Raw genomic sequence first — 22,784 nt, 5'->3', positions numbered from 1 at the left:
CTAGGGAGGTCTGGCTTTAAATTGCCTTTCCTCTCTCAGCCTGTTTTCCTGACACTTCCTCTACCGGACCTGACTTTTTGTGCAGGAGATATAGTGGGTCAGGCCTAGAAGGGGCTCACAATGGGATAATGGGATAATTGGGCATTTAATCCGTTCTCACATTAGTAGCTGCTTACCTCTGTTCTACCTCATTCCCCATTGTAGGTGACAAGCAACGTGTGACATCTGGGGGTGTGGGGGTGGTTTACTGGCACAAAGATATTTGAGTATTAATCCTCTTCCGTGAGTACAAAATTGTTTTCCTCATGCCCTCTCAAGCTCCTACATATTTAGGTGTGGAAAATATCGTAGGCATCAGGAGGGGAGGCAGAGCATAAGAATGGGCCACTGACACACAAGGGTAGTTTGATATTCATATGCTTCTCTCCTCCGTTTGTTTTCCCTGTATGCTTATCACACCTTTACCTTTACTATTTCCGTGCAAGAAATTTGGTAAGCAAGAAGGCTGAGGGATTTAGGAGAGGAACAAGAAAAGACCAAGGTGTCTGATATTGATCAAATCAGACCAGAGCAGCATTCCAGCCGCCCCGCCCCATTTCATGTAGAAAATTGAGTCCCTGGAAGGATCTCTCTCATAGAACGGACACATAGTTTTTGAAATAGGTTAGAATTTCTCCTCCTCTCTGAGTCTCGAGCCTCTCTCCCAACCTTACCTCGGCCCCCTCCTCCAACCTGCCCATTTCGGTGGGCCTAAGGACTTGGCGACGTGAACCTGTAACTACGACACTTCCGCGACGTGAAGGTGTAAATACGGCACGTTGGTATCCGTCCGCCTCGTCCAGCCGGAGCTGATTCACTGACGTCACCGCCCGAAACTCGGGAACATTACAGAGCGCAAAAAATGTAGACTTGCTGGGGGGAGCTCCTAAAAGAGGGGAACCAATAACTAGACCCTTTAATATAAGCCAGCTTCTCTCCGTCCAGCGCTGCTTTCTCTATATCCAGGTTCCGCCGCTGCCTATCCCAGTACCAGAAGCAGCCGTGGTAGGCGGGGCGGAAGTCACTGACGCGGAGAGAGTGGCGTCTGCTGAGCTCGGTATCAGTCCGCTTCCATCAGGCCGGATCCCCAAAACTACACTAGCTCCTCTCGTAGTTGGTTTTGGTATTGGGGACGTGGCGAGGCAGCCTGCAGAGGAAAAGGTAGCTGTTAATTTAATCACTAGGAGCGGGTCTCTGAGGAGCCCTGGGGATGGGAAGGAAAAGGGAACACCCCAAAGTGACTGTTGTTTGGCAGTTACGGCCCCTAATCTGATAAAGCAGGTATCTCGTCCCAGCTGCGGGGCCAATCTCCAAACACGGCCGCCGCCATTGTCTTGTGTCCCCGTTTCCATCTGACTGTCGGTCCCTCTTTCTGTAGGGCACGGCACCCCTTGAGGCAAGGAAATGAGAGAACTGCCCCTGATCCAAGCAGAGCAGGTCAGTAAGAAGGCGGGCATGGTTTGGGAGTGTGGATATGGGTATCAGAGATGAATGTGGGATACGGGACCTGGTCATGAGGCGCGAGCTGTGAGAGAGAGGGACGGAGGTAATTTGAGTGGCACACAACGATAAAGTTTAAATGATCTGTCTTGCTAGTTTAATTTCCAGACCCTCACCCAACCTCCGACCGTGTTTGGGAAGGGAAAGGAGTATAATAGCAGCTTCTAACAGAGAAATGGCGGATTATATAATAGGAGGAAGGGCTGCTGCTATTGGTAAGAACAGTTGCCTGGGTAGCCCTGGAAGGGAGAGCGTGTAAATACAGGTTGTAAGTGTTTGATAATCAAGGCCTTGAATTAGAAAAGGGTCTCATGTCCTGCTTACTAGTCTGACCAGTTATAACCAAGTCTCTCCCACTGTCGTTTCTTTTGGTCTTTGGATGTGTATTACGCATTTATCTGTTCCTAAGTTTGCGGCACTTCATGCTTCTGTAAGGATCGCTAGGGGGCAGAGGACCTCAAAGGGACCAGGAAAGAAAAAGAAAACTAGCCTAATTTTTGTTGAGCAGGTAGGGGCCTAGGGGAAACTCCAGATCTCCTTTCTGCTTACTTTCCGAACAGTCCTTTTTACTCTCGATGTGGCACAGAAAACAATAGGTTTTAGGAAGAGTAAGGAAACATAAGAACTTAGATGAAATTTGGAAATAATACTTTTCATTGATTTCCCATCTAACTTCCATGGTTGAGCATTCCATCCTTATTGAAACCACCGCTATCATGCAGGGATGTTTGAGTTGTCAGATTTGGGGAATGGAGCAGAGGAGATTGGAGGAAGAAAGAGAGGTAGAAAATTTTGGCGAACAGGTACCTGTATCGAGGGATCGGTGTGTTAGGAGCTGCTCTCTACCAAGGACTCATTCTCCGTTGTCTCCTGTACCTCTATTTGTTTATCTCTGCATTTGTAAATATCTGTGTGTTCTCTAAGCCTCTAGAACTCTCAGTTGTTGTGAGGTTTATAAATGTTAACCCAACGTGAAGCTAGGAAATGATGAAGAGAAAAGTGCCCTGTGTCTGTTAAGATTGGAATGATGGTAGAAGAACTAGAGAATTATATCCCTTATGTTTTGTCAGTTTACTAACCCCTGTTGGATCCAGGGTTTAATAAACTGATTTAGTTGGAAGTCTTCATAAGCATTGGGGTTAGAGAAGGGTAAGATCTTCTTTTCTAACTTCCCATGTGATTTTCCTATCCTTATGCTTCACCCTAGCCCAATTTTGAACAAGGGAAATGCCAGGGCAGTGACTAAAGAAGAAAATGGTAAGCAGCAGGGAGGAGGAGGAGCAGCCCTAAAACAGGGCAATGGGGAGAAGGGACCAGAAGGAGAAAACACTGGAAAAATGCAAATATAGAGAACAGGGACCAAGCCCTGTCTACCAAGAGATCAGTTTCTATAGCCTCCTGTTTGCTTATCTGTCCATAGATCTTCTGTAGGGCTTATTATCATTGGAGGCAAGGAAAGGAAGAGAAATTACTTCAGATCAGTGCAGGTTGGTATGGATGTGGATTGAGACTTCCTCAGTAGTCATGTAGGATGAGGTAGTGGACATCAGCAGGGGTAAAGAGCCAGTCTAGGGATTCCTCAGTCTCACTCCCATCCAGCTTTCCCACTCTCCAAACTCCTATTTTGTGTCTGGAAAGAAGATTAGTAGTACCTGCAGTTGAAGAGAATGTGAATTTAAGGGGGAGATTCATTATTACGTAACTCTCCCACTTAGCACTGAGTTTCCATACTCTCCTATCTCCCTGTGCTAATTAAAATGAGGGGAAAAAATAGAAGATACTCAAAGCCCCATTTCCTTCCTCCACCCCTAGGTCCAACTTCAGTGGCAGATCTGGTGGCCTTGGAGTGGCTGAAGACCACCACCCTCCACAGGGCTGCGCTCAGGCACACAGCCATTCTTCTGAGTGAGGTTTCTCTGCACATTGTTTATATCACTGGCAGAGCATATAGTTGGAAAGGGGGCTGAGTGACTACTGGACATTGTATGAAAACACCAACCTGGGACAGACCTTCAGCCAAGGCTGTGACAGGGGTGGGAGTGTATAAATTGGCCTTGACTTTAATTTGCACCATGACTGGCTCTGAGGCCAAGGCAAGGGCAGAGGAGAGGCTGGGGTTGGCCTGAAAACTATAATCAGTGGCCCTGCCAACACTATAGCCAAGGCTATCCAGGCCAAGGCAGTGGCTGGGGCAGAACCGAAAACAGGACCAGTTACCCAGGCCAAGACTGGGGATGGAGCCAGGACACAGACAGTGACCTACACTGAGGCCGTGGCTATGGCAAAGGAAGTAAGCAAGATGGAAGCCAAGATTAAGACTAGAGTCATGGCTGAAACCAAGGCAAAACCCTTGGCAGAACCTGGTATAGTGCCCCCAAACAATTCAAAAGCCATGCCTACGTCTAGGGTCAGTGCTGTGCACAAGTATGAAGTCAAGGCTGATGCTGGAAGTGAAGCCAGTGTCAGGTTCTTTTCCAGGGCTGATAATAAGGCCAATATTGGATCCAGGCCCCCAAGAAGGAGAGAGGCCAGCATCAAGTTCAGGGTTGGGGACAGAGCTGGTAGTATAATCGAGCCCAATGATGAGGATGAAGAAAATATCTGTTCCTGGTTCTGGACTGGAGAAGAGCCTAGTTTAGGATCCTGGTTCTGGCCTGAAGAAGAAACCCCTTACCAAGTTTATAAGCCTCCACCTAAGATCCAGGAAAAGCCCAAACCCATGCCCATATCCAAACATGCACTTACTATAAAGCAAAGAGCAGCAGCATGGTCAAGAGCCAGGTACTGTGTCCTAGTCCCAGTGGAGGGAGGGGAGCTATCCTTGCCTCCAGAAGGGAATTGGACTCTGGTTGAGACCTTGATTGAAACTCCTCTGGGTATTCGGCCTCTGACCAAGATCCCACCCTTTAATGATGGTCCTTACTTCCAGACCTTAGCTGAGATCAAAGAACAGATTAGGTATAGGGAAAAGTATGGGCCGAATCCAAAAACTTGCCGCTGCAAATCACGTGTCTTCAGTTTAGAGCCTAAAGAGTTCGATAAACTCGTTGCCCTACTTAAGTTAACTAAGGATCCTTTCATTCATGGAATAGCAAAGATGATAATGGGCATCAGTCCTGCTTATCCATTTACCCAAGATATAGTTCATGATGTAGGTATTACTGTTATGATTGAAAACTTAGTCAATAATCCCAATGTTAAAGAACACCCTAGAGTTGTAAATAAAGTGGTTGACAACTCTGAGTCTTCTGAAGAACAAAAAACAGGAGAGACATATATAGATGAAGTTTGTAAGGACATAATGTCTTATCCTTTGAACTCCCCTGTGCAACTTTCAGGACTAAAATTATTGGAGCACTTGAGTGTGAAATTTGAGAATCACCACATGATTGCCAGTTATATTCCAGATTTCCTCACCTTGTTAAACATGGGAAGTGTCAAAACCAAGTTTTATGTTTTAAAAGTGTTTTTGCGCTTGTCTAAAAATCAAGCCAATACAAGAGAACTGATCAGTGCCAAAGTACTGTCATCATTGGTTGCACCCTTTAACAAGAATGAGTCAAAGGCCAATATTCTTAATATCATTGACATTTTTGAGAATATAAATTTCCAATTCAAAAAGAAGGCGAAGCTATTTACCAAGGAAGAGTTCACTAAATCTGAACTTATTTCCATATTCCAGGAAGCAAAAGAGTTTGGTCAGAAACTCCAAGACTTAGCAGAGCACAGTGATCCTGAGGTGAGAGATAAAGTTATACGATTAATACTCAAACTCTGAATAGCCGAATATTCTCACAAAGCCTTGAACAATTTTTGGTGTCATAATATGAAACTAATGCACATTATAAGTTCAGTATTTATGTTATCTGTGTTGACTGAAGGAGGCAATTTTATGGGTACCAAATGATGTTGAGAACTTAAATATTTGTTGATTTTTATCATGCTATCTAAATTGATAATTTTCATTATTTTTGTAACATGACCTGATAATGAAACTGTCTTGAGTAAGTTATACTTCTGTGCTTTATATTGACATAAGTGTATTCATTTGAGACTTCTTCATTTACATAATAAAGTTGCATGCTAAAACTGGTGAAAACATTGTCCTAGTTCTTCAGTTGAAGTCTAGTCAGGGATAATGCACAACCAGTACAAAGATATTAAAATCCGTTGTCTGGGGGATACAAACAAAACAATTGACACATTGACAGACCCTTTAGTTTCATGTTCACCAAATTCTCTGTACACAAGAAGACATGGCTGTGCTACTAGCTCACATCTGGACCAATCAGAGGAATGGGGTGAAGACACAGACTTAGGAAAAAGGGAACACAGATGGTTTCATTCCAGTCTGAGGCCCAGAACTTGTGCTCAGCCTTTCGCATAGGCTATCTCATCAGAATATCTTAAACTTTTTAACCCTCAAGATGATTCCTGGTTCTCAACCTCATTCAGCAAGCCATGGAAGTGTGGTTGTGCTACTACAGCCCCACCATGCCCTCAACACCCAGGTAACCCATCTAGAGGTGCCACGTTTACTGCTTCATTTGAGACTCCTTCCCCCTGTGGTCCTGGGCCTCAGAGGAGGGTCTTTCTGGGCACCAACTACAGAAACTGCTTCATGGATAGTCTCATTTGTCCTGCCTTGGTGACTCATCCTTGCTTTTGTTTGCTGGCCAATCCTTTGGACTTATTTGCACCTTTCCTTGGTGGCAGCCCCATTTTACTGATCCCTTTTGGTCAGAGCTCAGCTTTGGGAGATAGTCACAAGATACCAGAGTCCTTTAGGAGTGTGTGGTTAGGAAGAAATTAATTCCCCTAATCTCACTATCCTATCTGTTCATGTGTACAGTTTACAGAGCTGAAGCTGTGTTGTCTATACTATCTCAGTTCCTCCTGTTTAGACTTGTTAGGTTCTGGCTTAGGGGTTGTGGCATATAGAATACCAGAGTATAGATTGGGATCTTGGGTCACCTCTGCCTTTTCTAACCTTTTCTTCCTTTGCTGCTGTTATCCTCTTTTCTGCCCAGATGTGGGAGATACAGATGTTAGGATCAGTGTACAAATATTGGTCTTTCTATTGAACTTCCTCTCAACATTTTATGTATTGGGGGGAAGGTCTAAACTGGAAAATCTCAACAAGGTGTCATGTACCCCTAGTTTTAGCAGCTATCCCTGGTTTAATTTCTATTAAGGTCAAGTTTGAACTTATATTTTATACATCTAGGAGTTAAAATGAAGGAAAATCAGCCACACTTGGGCTTAAATTAAGGGTTTAAAAAAAGCAGGTAGGCTTTTTGCAATGTGCAATTGCAACTTAGATGATTTTTGAAGTTCTTTATAACTTGCTTTTTAATCCACAGAACGCCCATAGCCTGGAATTCCAGCTGTGGGTACTGCTTTCAGAGTTGGGAACCTTCACTATACAATTGGACCAGACCCTTTGGAATATTCTGTGTCTCAAATACCCTATGGAGCACACACTTAAGCAGTTGATGGCTATAGACTTTCCCATCAGCTAAAGAGAAGGGTGAGTGTGGGGTCTGTCCGTATTTGTATCAAAGCAAGAAACTGATGGTCTCTTTTTGGGTGGGAATCAGGGGAGACAGTCATTTACCAAATCGTTCCTGGGGTGTTCTTGAAGACAAAACTTCATCTCTGTTCCATCTTCTTTCCTGGTAAAATAATTCATGCAAGCCCACGTAGTATCAGGGCTAATGAAGAGATTAGTTATCTTAAAGTGTTGCGACACAGGGCTAAAAATCAGTGTGGATTTCTCATCTTGCAAATAAACTTCCTCCAGGACAGCTGGGCTATTAGCAGCCACTGGCCCTCTACCATGCCCTCAATTTTAAAAGAGGAACATTCAGTGGAAATTCATCTATAAAATATCACCAAATTCCCTAGCAAGGCTTGCAAAACTCTGTATTCAGCACCTTTCCATTTTTTCCCCATTATATCCCACTAAGTGACCTATATTCAAGCCACACTGGACTATTTGTTTACTATTTCATGTACTTTTCCTACTTTTGTGCATTTCCTCATGCTATTCACTCATGCTGCAATGCCCTTATAACCCTTTTCTGCCTATGGGAAAACTAATTCATTATTTCAAGCTTAGCTAAAATGCCAAGTCCTTTTTGAAGTCTTCCCTAACACTCTTATCTTCCCTGCCCCCGTGTTGGAATTAGTAGCTCCTTCTGCATTTCCAGAGTTTTTTTTATTTGCGCCTCTATTTTAGCATTTGTGTCTTTATACCATGCCTTGGAGTCTTTTTTTAAGTTAGAACTTGTGTTTAGGGACAGTTAGCATAGAGGGGAAAGGTTGAGTTTGAGAGTGTCTGACTCCAAAGACTGAATTTTATTGTATACAGTAATAATAACAATAATTACTAACATTTATACATTTATTGAAGTGCTTACAATATGCCAGATACTGTTCTATGTGCTTTACTTGTATTAACTCATTTAATTCCTAAAACATTCCTATGGAGTAGGTACTGTTACCCACATTTTAGATGTGAGAAAGCTGAGATACTGACTGGTTAAATAACTTGACCAAGCTCATTGAGTTGGTCAGTAGTAGAGCTGAGATTCAAACCTTTGTATTCTGAATCTGGCACTAGCATATGTGACCACTTTTTAACTCTGTACCCCAACACAGCTCCTAGTAAAGTATATTGCCCATCCCAAACTTAAATTTGTGTGTTGTTAGATACACCCGTCCCTTACCTTTTCTGCTTTTTCCCTTTGTGTAGGCCACCTTCTGTCTTACCTTCATTTCCTACCTAACTCAGCATTCATGGTTCATCACTTTCAACATGTTTTTAAATTTGCCTTTTTTATTGTGATAAAATATATAACATGAAAACCGTCATTTTAGTTATTTCTAAGTGTACAATTAATTGACACCATGACTACAATCTATCTCCAAAACTTTTTCGTCATCTTAAAGAGAAACTGTGCTACCATTAAGCAATAACTCCCCATTTTCCCCTCCCTGAAGCTCCTGGTAATCACCAGTCTACTTTTAAGTAGAACCATACAGTATTTGTCCTTTTGTGTCTGGTTTATATCACTTAGCATAACATTTTCAAAGTTTATCCGTGTTGTAGCATGTATCATAACTTTATTCCTTTTTAAAATTTTTATTTATTGAAAGAGAGAGAAGAGAAGAGAGAAACATTGATTTGTCCCAGTTATTTATGCATTCATTGGTTGCTTCTTGTATGTGCCCTGACCAGATATCAAACCCGCAATCTTTCATATTGGAACTGCGCTCTAACCAACTGAGCTACCTGGCCAGGGAGAACTTTATTCCTTTTTATGGCTGAGTAATATACCTGTGTGTGTTCACCACATTTTGTTTACTCACTCATCTGTTGATGGGCACTTGAGTTGTTTCCACTTTTTGGCTTTTATGAATTACACTGCAGTGAATGTTGGTGTACAAGTATCTGTTTGAGTCCCTGTTTTCAATTCTTTTGAATATACCTAGAAGTAGAATTGCTGGGCTATATGGTAATTCCATGTTTAGCTTTTGGAAGAATTGCCAAACTTTTTCACAGCAGCTGCACCATTTTACATTCCCATTAGCAACAAACAAGGGTTTGTTGAATAGTCTGTTCTTTCCCCATTGAATGGACTTGGGCACCTTTGTCAAAACCAATTGGTTCTAGACATGTTGGTTTATTTCTGGACTCTCAATTTCGTTCCATTCATTTCTGTGTCTATCTTTATGCCAGTACCAAAGGGTTTTGATTACTACAGCTTTGTAGTAAGTTTAGAAATCAGAAAGTGTAAGTGCGCCAACTGTTTCTTTTTCAAGATTGTTTTTTGTTAATCTGAGTCTCTTTCCATTCTATATGAATTTTAGGATCAGCTTTTCTATTTATACAAAATAGCCGTTTGTATTTTGATAGAGATTGCACTTAAACTATAGATTGCTTTGGGGGTATTGACATCTCATTAACATTAAGTCTTCCAATCTATGAACACAGGATACTTTTCAATTTATGTAAATCTTTAATTTATTTAGCAACATTTTGTCTGTCAATTTTGACATTTTGGTTGTCTTCACCTTCTGGCTATTGTGAATAATTCTTCTAAGAACAATGGTTGTACAAATATCTGTTCAAGTCCCTGCTTTCAGTATTTTGGATAAATAACTAGAAGTAGAATTGTTAGAAATAGAATTACCATATGTTTAATATTTTTGAGGAATTTCCATACTATTTTCCAAAGCAGCTGCAGCATTTTACATTATGCACATGGGTTTCAATTTATCCACATCCTTGCCAACATTTGTTATTTTCTGTGTTTTAATAACACCATCTCAATATGCATTAAGTGATATCTTGTGGTTTTGCTTTGTATTTCCCTAGTATCTAGTGATGTTGAATATATTTTCGTGTGCTTATTGGCCATTTGTATGTCTTCTTTGGGAAAAAAAAGTCTACTTATGGCCTTTGCCCTTAAAAATAAACCTTTTAAAATAGGTTTGTTTGTTCTTTTGTTGTTGAGTTTTAGGAGTTCTTTAAGTATTGTTAATATTAACCCCTTTCATATATATGATTTGCAAGTATTTTTTCTCATTCTGTGGGATTGCCTTTTCACTTTCTTGAAAGGGTCTTTTGATGCACTAAAGTTTTTAATTTTGAAGTCCAATTTATCTATTTTTCTTATGTTTTTGCTTTATATCTAAGAAATCATTTAGAAATCAGGAAGTGTAAGTGCACCAACTGTTTCTTTTTCAAGAAACAATGCCATGAAGTTCTTCCCTATGTTCTCTTCTAAGAGTTTCAAAGTTTTAGCTCTTAAGTTTGTCTTGGATTCATTTTGAGTTAATTTTTGTCTATGGTGTAAGGTAAAGGTCCAAATTCATTCTTTTGCATGTGGATATCCAGTTTTTCCAACAACATTTCTTGAAAAAAAAAGTTTATTTCCCATTGAATGGTCTTGGTACCTTTGTCAAATATCATTTGGTCATATATGCAAGGGGTTATTTCTGGGCTATCTATTCTGTTTCACTGGTTTATTGTCCTTTTTTTATGAGCACAGTGAAACCTTGATATAACCTCTGGCTAGAGGGTGTCCGTTAAAGGTGAAAGTTCATTACATAATAAAGTAGGTTTTCTGAATGCATATGTTAAAAATTTGACAAATTAGTTGGTTTACCCATTTTTTACTTATGTAGACACATTTCTGTAATTACAATTAAGTATGTGTGGAAAGTTTAATTTTACAGAAATTTTATATATATATATATATATATATATATATATATATTTTTTTTTTTTTAATTTATTTCAGAGAAAGGAAGGGAGAGGGAAAGAGAGAAACATCAATGGTGAGATAGTCATTGATCGGCTGCCTCCTGCACACCCCCCTTGCTGGGGATCGAGCCTGCAGCCCCAGCATGTGCCCTGGCCAGGAATTGAACCAGGTTCTCCTGGATCGTAAGCCAGTGCTCAATGACTAAGCCGTGCCAGCCGGGCCACAGAAAAGTTTTGTATATGTATTACTCTAAATTTATACTGAATAAGCCTAGTAATGTGTGCATTCACCAGTCACCAAGAATAAACAAATGAACACGGCTGGGTCGTGGCTTCACCCAGGTGGCACATCAGCCAGCATGCTTAAAACTGCTGCCGGAAGTCATGCCAGGCGACAAGAGAACCAATTACTTCGAGCAATGAGATGTGACCACATGCTAATCATTCACCGAACATTGCTTACCAGCGGTGACTCTTGGATTTAAATATGTAGACTATAGTTGTAGATATGTAATATTTATTTATGTCTGCGAAATTACTACAGTGTTTTTGCCAACATATTGCCTATTAGCTAAAATCTGTTAAAAATAACTGAATTAAAAACAAAAAGTAAACTGTTAATTTAATTATAAGCAATTCTTGGTTAAAAGCATTTTAAAGTGAACAGGGTGTTAATTTTCACATATAATGTAAGGACCGGAAATTTTGTTCATTAACTCGGAAGTCCGTTAAGTCGAGGTCCACAAAATCGAGGGTTTACTGTACCATACTGTTTAGATTACCATAGTTATTGTAACAAGTTTTGTGTGATATTGTGATTTGTAAGAAATATACATATATTTGGTCACTCAGATGACCAAAATATACTTCTGATATATAGTTTGTCTTTGCCCACAATTCCTGGCTGAAAGCTCCTAAAACCCTTGAAATTTCCTGAGTGATAAGAGTAATAGAAGCTTATTTTGTCATTATATTTAGTCTCTTGTCTTCAGTTCCTGAAATTTACTTCGAAGCCATTAAAGTGAAATGGGTGTCTTGTTATTTATAACAAGCCCCTTTCCACCATAACTGGGTTTACATTAATGAGGCGACTTTTGGAAAGCACCTAAAGATGATTGTGGGTTGGCTGGGGAACCAACCAAATGATTACAGGATTGGAACTTTCAGTCCAGCCACCACCACCTCCTGGGAAGGGGAGGAGCTGGAGGTTAAATCAGATACCAATGGCCAGTGATTTAATAAATCATGCCTATGTAATAAAGCCTCCATAAAAACCTGAAAGGACAAGGTTTGGAGAGCTTCTGGGTTCATGAACACATGGTGATTCTGGGATAGTGGAGCACTGGAAGAAAGCATGGAAGCTCTGTACCCTTTTCCCATACCTTGCCATATCTCTTTCATCTGCATTTCCCTGAGTTATATCCTTTGATAATAAACCAGTAATCTGGTAAATAAAATGTTTCCCTGAGTTCTGTGAGCCACTAGCAAATTAATCAGACCTAAGGAAGTGGTCACTGGAATGTCCCACCTGGGAGAAAGCTGCACCTCCAGCTCTTGCCCTGATGCCAGACAATTCCTTTTCTCCCCCTACATCTCTGGTGGTTTTCAAGCTGCTGCTCCACTGCTGGAGCTCAGAGGGAGTGAGTCCAAGTAAGTCCATGTGCGGGCCCTTTAAGAGGAACTGTCTTGGAGCCCAGCATCCTTTTGTCTCCCTCAGCCTCAATCCTTGCTGGTTTTTACAGCCAGAAGTTACGGAGACTTCTCTTCTGAAATCCTTGCTGGGGAGCCAGGCATGGTGCTGGGACCCCTCACTCCTCCAGGGGGGACCAATGCAGCCCAGATATTGCTCCAACTATTTATCTGCCACATGTGGGCGTGACCTAGCCTGTTCTACTTCTCTGCCCCTTCTAACATTCTCAAGGTGGCTTCTTTCTTTCCCTAGTTTTAGTACTTCCCTTCAGCCGGTTTCAGGGAGTTCTGAACAATGATGGTTCTGTGGTTTAGTTGTAATTTTGACATGCTTGTGGGAGGAGGCAAGTACAGTGCTTACCTATACTGCCATCTTGACTGGAAGTCTATTCTTGTCTTTCAATATTGTGTTGGCTACTTTTGTTTTTCTGCAATAATTTTTTAATATCCACCAAGTAATTTGCTTGGGTTTTTGTTGGAATGGGTTTAATCTGTACCTCAAGTTGGGAGGAACTGATGTCTTAACATACTGAGTCTACTTATCTATAAACATGCAATGTCTCTCCATTTATTTTGATCTTTGATTTCTTTCATCAGTGTTTCATAGTTCATGTAGTATTTTATAGGTCTTGTGCATAATTTACTATATTTATACCTAAGTATTTTATTTTTGGATGCAGATGTAAATATTATTGCGCTTTTAATTTAAAATTTCAATTTTATTGCTGGTAGATAGAGAAGAAATTGATTTTTGTATATTAAACTTGTATTCTGGAACCTTGTTATAATTGCTTCTTAGTTACATGAGTGTTTTGGTTGATTCTTTGAGATTTGTACATAGACAATCTTATCATCTAAGAACAAAAGTAGCTTTATTTCTTCTTTTCTAATCTGTGTACCTATTATTTTCTTGTCTTATTCATTAGTTGGGACTTCCAGTATGATGTCAATTAGGAGATGTGAGAGAGGTCATCCTTGCCTAGTTCTTCATATTTGGGTAAAAGCATCTGCTTTCTCACCGTGAAGTACTATGTTGGCTGAAAGTATTTTTTAGCTTTTCTTTATTGAGGAAGTTATCTTCATTCTAATTTGCTGAGGTGTTTTTTTAAAAATCATGAAGAGGTGTTGAATTTTGTCAAATGCTTTTACTGCATGTATTGATGTGATCATGTGATTTTTTTTCCTCACCGTGTTGATATGGTTTGTTATATTAATGGATTTTCAAATGCTGAATGAGCCGTGTATACCTGGGATAAATCCCACTCGGTTATGGTATATATTCTGTATATTTTAGAGTTAATTTGCTAATATTTTGTTGAGGATTTTTACATCTTGCTTTATGATATATATTTATCAGTACTTTTACTTCAATGTCTTTATCCGATTTTGGTATTAGGATAATGCTGGCATCATAGAATGAGTTAGGAAGTATTCTCTCTGCTTTCATTTGTGGAGAGTTGGTATAATTTCTTACTGAAACATTTGATGGAATTCATCAGTGAAAATACCTGACCCTTGCACTCTCTATTTTGGAAGTTTATCAATTATTGATTCAATTTCTTTAATAGGCATAGATCTATTTAAATTATCTATTTCTTTTGTGTAAATTTTGGTACATAGTGTCCAGGAATTGGTCCTTTTCAACTAGGTTATCAAATTTATGTGCATAGAGTTGTTTATAATATTTCTTTATTATCCTTTTAATGTCAGTGCATTCAATTGTGCTGGCACCTCTTTCATTTCTGATATTGATAAATTGTGTCTTCTCTTTTTTCTCAGTTAACCAAGGTAGAGACTTATCAATTTTTCTAATCTTCCCAAAGAACCAACTTTATTTTAGTTGATTTCTCTATTGATTTTCTATTTCACTGGATTCTACTCTAATTTCTATTATTTCTTTCTCCTGCACAATTTGGATTTAATGTGCTCTCCTTTTTCTAGTTTTCTAAGGTGAAAGGTTAGCTTATAAATATTAGATCTTTTGGCTTTACTAATATATACATTCAGATGTATAAGTATCCCACTAATTATTGCTTTTGTTGTATCCCTGAAATTTTGAAAGTTGTATTTTTATCTTGATTCATTTTAAAATATTGCTTTAAATTTAACTTGAGAATTCTTTTGCCCATATGCAATTTAGAAGTGTGTTGTTTAATTTCCAAATATTTTGAGAGCTTTCAATGATCTATTATTGATTTCTAGTTTTATTTCATTGTGGTCTGAGAGCATACATTGCATGATTTGTATTCTTTTAAATTTGTTAAGGTGTGTTTTATGACCCAGAATATGGTCCATCTTGATGCATTCCATGTGAGTTTGAGAATTTATATTCTGCTGCTATTGGATGATGTAGTCTATAGATGTCAGTTAGATCTAGTTGATTGACTGCTGTTCAGTTCAACTATGTCCTTACTTATTTTCACCTGATGGATCTCTCAGTTACTTTTAGAGGGATATGGAGTTTAAATATCATAGTGGAGTCATCTATTTCTTTATGCAGTTCTGTCAGTTTTTGCCACACAGATTTTGTTTCTTGGATGTTTTTGTTTGTTTGTTTGTTTGTTTGTTTGTGGGTGTGTTTTTTTAGCTAAAACAATAAACATTTATTTCTCATAATTCTGGAGAATGGAAGTCTAGACCCAAGACAAATATAAAATATAAAACAAAGAATAATATAATAAAAACACAAAGTAAATATAGAATGTCAGTAAACCATTTTTTTATTATTCAAAGTTCATTTGGAGCAAGTCTCTTCAAAATACTCTATTCAGAACACTCTCTCTTTCCAGATTCATCCCATCCCTCTATCTGGAAGTTATTCATCTCTCTCATGTGATATTTGGATCCCATTAGTGGCCTTATTTGCCAATAAGGAATTATTTTTGTTCTTAAATTCTCGCTTCCTGGTCCAGCGTTTCTAGTTCTTGTCTTGCCACAGTGAACCATTGTGTATTTTTAACAATAGAACCTACTTAAATGATATATTTTCTTTGTGTGAATATTGACACATGGTGTCCAGGAATTGGTCCTTTTCAACTTGGTTATAAAAGTTATGTGCATCTAGTTGTTTATAATATTTCTTTATTATCCTAACCCAAACTTAAAGAGGCCTGTATGACATAACTTTTAAACCCTCTTCTGTGAGGTCAAAATAAGAGTTACAATAGTCTGACTTGATCCAATGATGGAACCTAAATTACTTAAGGAAGTGAGAAGATAGCATGCACTTATATGCTTGCCATAAATAATAATTTTCTTATGCCGCATACATTTTGACACCGTTTGTTAAGTCATACACACTAAGAGTTATTATGTCATCTTTGAATTGACCCGCTTATCATTTGTAGTGTCACTCTTTATCCCTGAAAATTTACCTTGCTCTGAAGTCTGCTTGTCTAAAAATAATAAAGTTTCTCCAACTTTCTTTTGAGGGTGCTAATATAAAAGTATTGTGTTATTAATTTCAAACTTCACTTGCTTATTGCTAGTATATACAAAAGCAAGTGACTTTTGTTTATTAACCTTATCCTCTAAACTAGTTCCTGGAGGTTTTTGTCTGTTCTTTCAGATTTTCTACATAGACAATCATGTCGTCTGCAAACAGAGAGTGTTATTTCTTCTTCCAATCTGTATTCCTTTTATTTCCTTTTCTGGTCTTAATGCATTTGCTGTGAATTCCAGTACAATGTTATAAAGGAGTGGTGAGAGAGAACATACTTGACTTTTTCCTGATCTTACTGGTAAAGCTTCTAGTTTCTGCCCGGCCGGGCGTGGCTCAGTGGTTGAGCATCGACCTGGGATCCAGGCGATCAGGGTTCGGTTCCCGGTCAGGGCACATGCCCGGGTTGTGGGCTGCAGCCGATCAATGACTGTCATCATTGACGTTTCTGTCTGTCTCCCTCTCCTTTCCTCTCTCTGAAATCAATAAAGATATATTTAAAAAAAAAAAAAGCTTCTAGTTTCTAACCATTAAGTGTGATGTCAGCTATAGGGTTTTTGTAGATGTTCTTTGTCAAGTCAAGGAAGTTCCACTCTATTCCTGGTTTGCTGAGCCAACTTTATTCTTTTACATGTTGATATTTAGTTGTCCTAGCATGGCTTGTGAACAGACAGGATTTTCAATAAATGGTGATTGAATTCCAGTCAGTGGAATATGAATGAAAATGATGTGGGCATTTCTCGACTAAGGATTTTAAGAGGCAGGTGGACTACCTCTACTCTTTTTTTCCTACTTTGCTTGCTGGACACAGGCTGTGATGATGTCCCATGGTAGTGATGCAATAAGTTAGTGATAGTTAGGTAATGATAAACATAACAAAAGGTATTATGGACTTCTCATTTTTTTCTATTTTGAAAAGTAATTTGACATTCAGTTAAATATCAGTATTTGCAGGCATTGTGGAAATTCAGGATTTCTTCTCCCTGCAAATCTAATAACCTCACTTCATCAGCCCCTTTAAATCTAGCAATCCTCAAGGGGTATTTTCCATGTTCTGAATTTCAGTGGCTTTCACATGATTTTTCCAGGTGTCATTGCCACACTAAGCTTTACTGTCACTTAAGTCCTTCCAACGACTCCCTCTAATTTTCCCAACCACTCCCCATACCTAGAGTCCTCATGATGTCAGAGCTGAATACTAGTCTACATTTTAAAGCCATGTTAGAAAGGAGGGTGTTTTCCTCTCTTTAGGTTGCACTTTATAGATGGGATCTGCACACCAGAGTATAAAAGAGTTTATTTTAAAAGTGATTTCTGGGATAACTTATGAACCTGCCTTTGTTATGACATACAGTTGAGGGCATATGTTAGAACAGAAAAAAAATAGGAGTTCTAATCCCAGTGCTGCCATTAGAATAGCTATACTCCCCTAATGACAAGGCAGTGTTCCTGGGCCGAGGTCATTGTGCCTGGTTCTGTTTTCCCTCAGGATAAATTCTCTTAAAGCAGAACCCATCCCAAACGTGACCTGAAAATATTCTTGGGTCAAGTCTTCCCACCAGTTCTCCAGATGTGCCTTGTCTCAAGTAGTAGATACAGGTTGAGATATTTTCCAAAAGCTGTTCTGCCTCTACTGAAAGTACACATCTGTTGAGCCAATATTATCAAGAACTCAACCTAGTCTGCTTGGTCCCAGCTGCAAGGGACTTGAGTTCCTGTGTAAAGCTCTTGAAAATAAGGGATAGGAGAATGGACACATTCTAAGAATGAACTGGGTTTGCTCAAACTTGGACAAAAGGGAGATCCTAGAAGAAAAGTTTGCCTGAGGCACATGAAGGAGAGAAGAGAAGCAAGTTAAACTAAGTGGGCATGAACAGGTCCATAACCATGATGCTTGAGAGAGGCAAGAGATTATTTGAGCTGCACAGGCAAGGGATATTCTAGTGTGAAAGTTCACTTGCATGGGTGTGGGAGGTGGGGGTGGGGTGGGGGCAGAGCTGTAGGTATGATGAAGCAGCACAACTACTTCTGTATCCTGGGCTTAATGCTTGGGAGAATATTTGGTTCTGGCCCGGCCGGGTGTGGCTCAGCGGTTGAACGTCGGCCTGGGATCCAGGCGATCGGGGTTCGATTCCCAGTCAGGGCACATGCCCAGGTTGCGGGCTTGATCAATGACTCTCTCATCATTGATGTTTCTACCTCTCTTTCTCCCTCTCCTTTCCTCTCTCTGAAATCAATAAAGATATATTAAAATATATATATGTGTATATATATATATATATATATATATATATATATTTGGTTCTGAAATTCCTCCATAGCCCTTGAGCCTATTGATGGTAGCTCCCTCAGTTAGGAATGCCTGGGGGCAGGTGAGGGGGCACACAACAAACCTGGGGCTCTGCTTTTATTAGGATCCAAGAGTGGGGAGCTTAGGATTCCACAGGTTCACTCTTTATTGGCTAACTTAAAGTATAAGAGCAGGGACCTGGCTAGGTGGCTCAGTTGGTTAGAGCATAATCCCATACACCAGAAGGTTGAGGGTTCCATTCATGGTCAGGGCACATACTTAGATTGTGGGTTTAATCCTGTCGGGGTGCATATGGGAGGCAGCCGATCAATGTTTTTCTTTTGCATCAGTGTCTCTTGCTCTCTCCTTCTCCCCTCCTCTCTCTCTAGAATCAATAAAAACATATCCTCTGGTGAGGAGTAAAAAAATAAAGTGTAAGAGCAGGAAGTATGGTGTGGAAAGGATAAAGTGGGGTCTTTCAAGGGCTCAGTTACCCAGGGCTTTCTGAAAAAGAACTTCATAGGTGGGGGTGGCCTAGTTCTTTATCCATTTGTTTTCCTAGTAGCTGTGTCATACAAGATAGATATCTTTTGCCCGGCCGGGCATGGCTCAGCGGTTGATCATCAACCTAGAATCCAGGAGGCCGGGGTTTGATTCCGGGTCAGGGCACATGCCTGAGTTTTGGGCTCCATCCCCAGCAGGGGGTGTGCAGGAGGCAGCCAATCAGTGACTCTCATCATTGATGTTTCTGTCTCTCTTTCCCTCTCTCTCCTTTCTTCTCGCTGAAATTAATAAAGACATATTTTAAATTTAAAAAAAAAAAAAGATGGATGTCTTTTGGAATGAATGCCTTGGCAATCAGAAGTTTAATGTCAGGTACTTAGACTAAAGAAATTTAAGTGTCAGAGACTAGTCAGGTTTACACAACTGCTAGTGGAGACAATGAGCAGTGGAACACCATCTGTTGCAATCAGACGAATCCATTTTTAGGAAGAACTAAATATAATATTAATTAGCAGTCAGACAGACATAAGTCACTAGCATCCTGTTTCGATCTTTTCTTTGCTCTCTGATTTTAAAGATGACACTTAACCTATCTGGTATATACACATAAAGAGCTAACACAAAGGCTTAAAATAGGACTTTCCTCAGTTCAATAAATGTTAATTGGCATACTGTGCCTGTGTTAGCATAGGCAGCTGGGAGTTCACAAAAGAGAAGGGAGCTAGACTAGCTGGGCCTGATTAAATCTGGAAGTTATACTTAATGAGGCTTAGATCTGGAAGTTACAGCTTCAGACACCCCAAAGGATAGCTGAATCCCTGCCAAGGGGATTAACATCTCTCCGCATCACCACCACCCCCACCTGTAGGGAGGAAGGACTAGCTTTCTAGTCTCCCAAGGGAACCACCTCTCCGTTCCCAAAAATGGTACAGGGGGAGGTCCTTATACTGAGGCATGCACAGTAGAAACCAAGATGGCACAGTAGAAACCAAGACGGCACAGAGAGCGGTCCTTCTACTTTGAGGCATGTGTAGTAGGAGCCAAGATGGCCACAAAGAGAGGCAGAGTCTGGCCTGGAAAACCTGGGAATAAAGACCGGATTGGATAGGAGGAGGACCCAACACAAGCCCATGAAGAGCCAGGAAAAAGATTGATTAGTTTAAAAGAAAAGCCTCCCTCTCCTAAGCCTGAGGTAATATAATCAAAACCTAAGGCCCCTCTTGGTAGCACGTGTTTGCCAGTTCGTTGGCCCATTTGCCTGTGTTCTCTCTCCATAGCAGCTGCACAGCTCCAAGCGCGGGCCTGGGTACGGCAGCACCGTGCTAGCTGGAGCACAGTTGGAAACAGAGACTAAGCTAGCCGGATGGGGAGAAAGACTGAGCTGCACTAAGTTTTGGCATGGTCTTCACTGAACTACGAAAGCCTCAGATGCTCTGCTGATGCCAGGTAATGGCACATCATCTCTGGATTCTGGCCCTTTTTCTAGGCTCAGTGAAGACAGTGCTGGACTTCTTGCACAGCTGGACAGAGCTAAGCCACCTGGCCGTGGATGAGACACTGGGCACCTGGGGACAGTACTTTGTGTTTGCTCCAGCTCCAATAAATCTTACCACTACACCTCATCCTCCCACACGTGGGTCCCCAAAATGCTTTTCTCATAACCCTGTGGAATAGCCCTATTTCTACCAGCAACACCTATTCTATAAATGAACTGAGAACAAGTCATACAAGAGATATTTCAAAGTCTCACAGTAAAATCAACTTTTTGCAGATCTACTCCCCTGTCAGTAAGTATCTTGGAATCAGTATTCCAGCACCTTGAGAATTACCAGATACCTTATGCCGGTATGATTATAAACTTTTAGTTAGGAAATTAAATAAAATAGAAACCACAAGTGAATGTAAGCTCCATAAGAACTGGAAATTTTTTGTTTTGTTTACACTGCATCCCCAGTGCCTAGAACAAAGTATGTACTCAATATATACTTGTTGAATGAAAGACACAAGTAACTTCAAGAAAGAGAAGGAGCAGTTTAGAGAGTCAAAGAGATTCACACACACCCACGGATCCCAGCAGTGGTCATATCACTGGAAAGGGACAAGGACCAAGGCTGTTCTGCCCTGCACGGTCTTGACAGTGTGGGTTCTTCACTTTGTGCAGGAAAGATTTCACAATGCAAGTCCAGGTGATTTTGAGAGTACATTTATTAAATGTACAGTGAAACAAAGGAAGGGCTCTAGGTAGAAGAGGCAAGATCATAGCAACAGGAATTAGCCTAGGTGGAGCTGCTTTTTTGGCTCACTGAAAAGTGAGGGCCAAAGGAGGGCCCTTAGAGACAGGTCACGAGGTTAGCCCAGGACAAGCTGCCACTGCCTGCTGCTCACCTGGTTGCAAGTCTCCTGGGAACCCTTAGAGTTTAGGAGAAAGAAAGCAAAGATACACACCTGAGGAAAGAATGGAGGGGAGCAAGGTGCATTCGTGCTCTAGGGATAGCATGCACTGGATCCTTTGACTTAAAGGTTTTCATCTGTTTTCTAAAGGCTGAAATTTTAAGGGCAGTCTCAAGAGAGGATCTCAAGAGAATAGTCATCAGCTTTCCAAGTGTATCGTTTAATATGCTGAATCATCAAAATGAGGTATAGAGGGGTCATGGTCATTCTCTGGTCAGTTTTACCTTCAAAGAATGTCACTGAAGAGGGACCAGAACTGAGGTGGGTCTGCCCCCACACAGTCTGGAATTTGTAAACCATTTGTTCCTATGTATCCTTGGTTAGGGAAGATATGACCTTGTGATTTATTGTCTGGCTGCAAATTGCTCGGCCACTTAACTGTATGTCTCAGTTTCCCTATTCCACTTGCCAAGAAATTTTCCTAGCTTCTTACTAACCTGCCTCACTTAGACTCTCTTCTTCAAGCCTAATATTCACCCAAGAGAGTATACTGTGGAGCAAAGAAAAAAATCTGCAATTCAGCTAAAGCCATTTAAACTGCACAGTAAAAGTGGCTGTCCTCTGATAATTGACATCCATTATCTCCAGATACCATATACAATCATCTCCATATGTTTTTTTGCTTTACCTAAACATTGCACAGTTATAATAAATATCTAAAAACAAATAAAAGCTGCCATGAAATTTCATGGCAGGAATATGCTTCCCTTTTTATCCTGGGAAACATCAGTGATTTTTAGCAAGTAGGAACTTTCTCCAACATGAGCCTCAAAACTCCTTGCAAAAATCTCTCTTCTTTAGAAAACAGAGAAGGGGATTTTTGGAGAGGGTGGTTATAGTGGTGAGAGATGAGCCCCAGACTTTATCCTTCCAGGGATGAAGCCCAACTAAAGAAAAGTCAAGGGGAATGGACTTTATCAGGATGGTCAGTGAATGTGGTTTCTCCTACAGCTGTATAAATTACCACAACCTTGGTGGCTTAAGATAACGAAAATTGATTATCTTACAGTTCTGGAGGTTGGAAATATCAAAAGGTCTCACTGATCTAAAATAAAGGTGAGCCTGGCCGGTGTGAGTCAGTGCTTAAGCATCGACCTGTGAATCAGGAGGTTGTGGTTCGATTCCGCTCAGGGCACATGCCCAGGTTGTGGGCTCCATCCCCAGAAGGGGGTGTGTAGGAGGCAGCCTATTGATGACTCTCTCTCATCATTGATGTTTCTCTCTCTCCCTCTCCCTCTCCCTTCCTCTCTCTGAAATCAATAAAGTAAAATACGATAAAATAAAGGTGATGGCAGGGATTCATTCCTTCAAGTGGTTGTAGGGGAAATCTGTCTCCTCACTTTTTCCAGATTCTGGGAGCTGCCTGCATTCCTTGACCCCTGGCTTCCTTTAATCTTCAAAACTAGCAATGGCCTGTCAGCCTGTCTAGTCTTTCTCATGCTACTTCACTGTGACACTGACTCTTCTACCTGGCTCTTCCACATTTAAAGTACCTTTGAGGTTACATTGGCTAGGATAGCCCAGCGTATCCTTAATCTTTAAATTCAGCTGATAAGCAATCTTTGCAATTTGGAGCCCTTGGAAGGCAGTGGGAAGCT

General features: G+C 40.4%; 3 protein-coding genes across 7 annotated transcripts in view; all 3 read left to right on the top strand.

The window, feature by feature from the left end:
- Positions 1–1,149: 1,149 nt before the first annotated feature.
- LOC308550754 (G-protein coupled receptor-associated sorting protein 2-like) overlaps positions 1,150–22,784 on the top strand; it is a 28,289-nt gene continuing 6,654 nt past the window's right edge. For both annotated transcript variants that reach the window (XM_081124923.1, XM_081124924.1), the window contains exons 1-2: positions 1,150–1,200; positions 1,418–1,476. The gene's annotated coding sequence lies outside the window, so the exon portion shown is untranslated. The remainder of the gene's footprint in view (positions 1,201–1,417; positions 1,477–22,784) is intronic.
- On the top strand, positions 1,173–22,466 carry ARMCX5 (armadillo repeat containing X-linked 5). 4 transcript variants are annotated; one of them, XM_081124947.1, is made up of 3 exons: positions 1,173–1,200; positions 1,418–1,476; positions 3,352–5,634. In XM_081124947.1, exon 3 carries the CDS (start codon positions 3,818–3,820, stop codon positions 5,315–5,317), a length of 1,500 nt encoding a protein of 499 aa, XP_080981073.1. In that variant the 5' UTR covers positions 1,173–1,200; positions 1,418–1,476; positions 3,352–3,817; the 3' UTR covers positions 5,318–5,634. The 4 variants fall into 4 exon arrangements, with proteins under 4 accessions (XP_080981073.1, XP_080981072.1, XP_080981071.1 ...); XM_081124946.1 differs by lacking the exons at positions 1,173–1,200; positions 1,418–1,476 and adding exons at positions 6,903–7,069; positions 20,222–22,466 and having other exon boundaries at positions 3,728–5,278; XM_081124945.1 differs by lacking the exons at positions 1,173–1,200; positions 1,418–1,476 and adding exons at positions 6,903–7,069; positions 20,016–22,466 and having other exon boundaries at positions 3,728–5,278.
- The window catches only part of LOC308550755 (G protein-coupled receptor associated sorting protein 3-like), a 44,191-nt gene continuing 24,421 nt past the window's right edge, over positions 3,015–22,784 (top strand). Inside the window, exon 1 of the mRNA XM_081124943.1 lies at positions 3,015–3,026. The gene's annotated coding sequence lies outside the window, so the exon portion shown is untranslated. The remainder of the gene's footprint in view (positions 3,027–22,784) is intronic.

The sequence above is a fragment of the Miniopterus schreibersii genome (genome assembly GCF_964146895.1).
Source record: "Miniopterus schreibersii genome assembly, chromosome: X".
Lineage (NCBI taxonomy): Eukaryota > Metazoa > Chordata > Mammalia > Chiroptera > Miniopteridae > Miniopterus > Miniopterus schreibersii.
Note: the sequence above shows the minus strand (reverse complement) of the source record. Positions and strands in the feature narration are given on the sequence as shown.

Coding starts and splice junctions, on each gene's coding strand:
- ARMCX5 (XM_081124946.1), top strand. CDS start 3,818: ATGGCAAAGGAAGTAAGCAAGATGGAAGCCAAGATTAAGACTAGAGTC. Junction 5,279..6,902: donor CAGAGCACAGTGATCCTGAG/GTGAGAGATAAA, acceptor TTTAATCCACAG/AACGCCCATAGCCTGGAATT.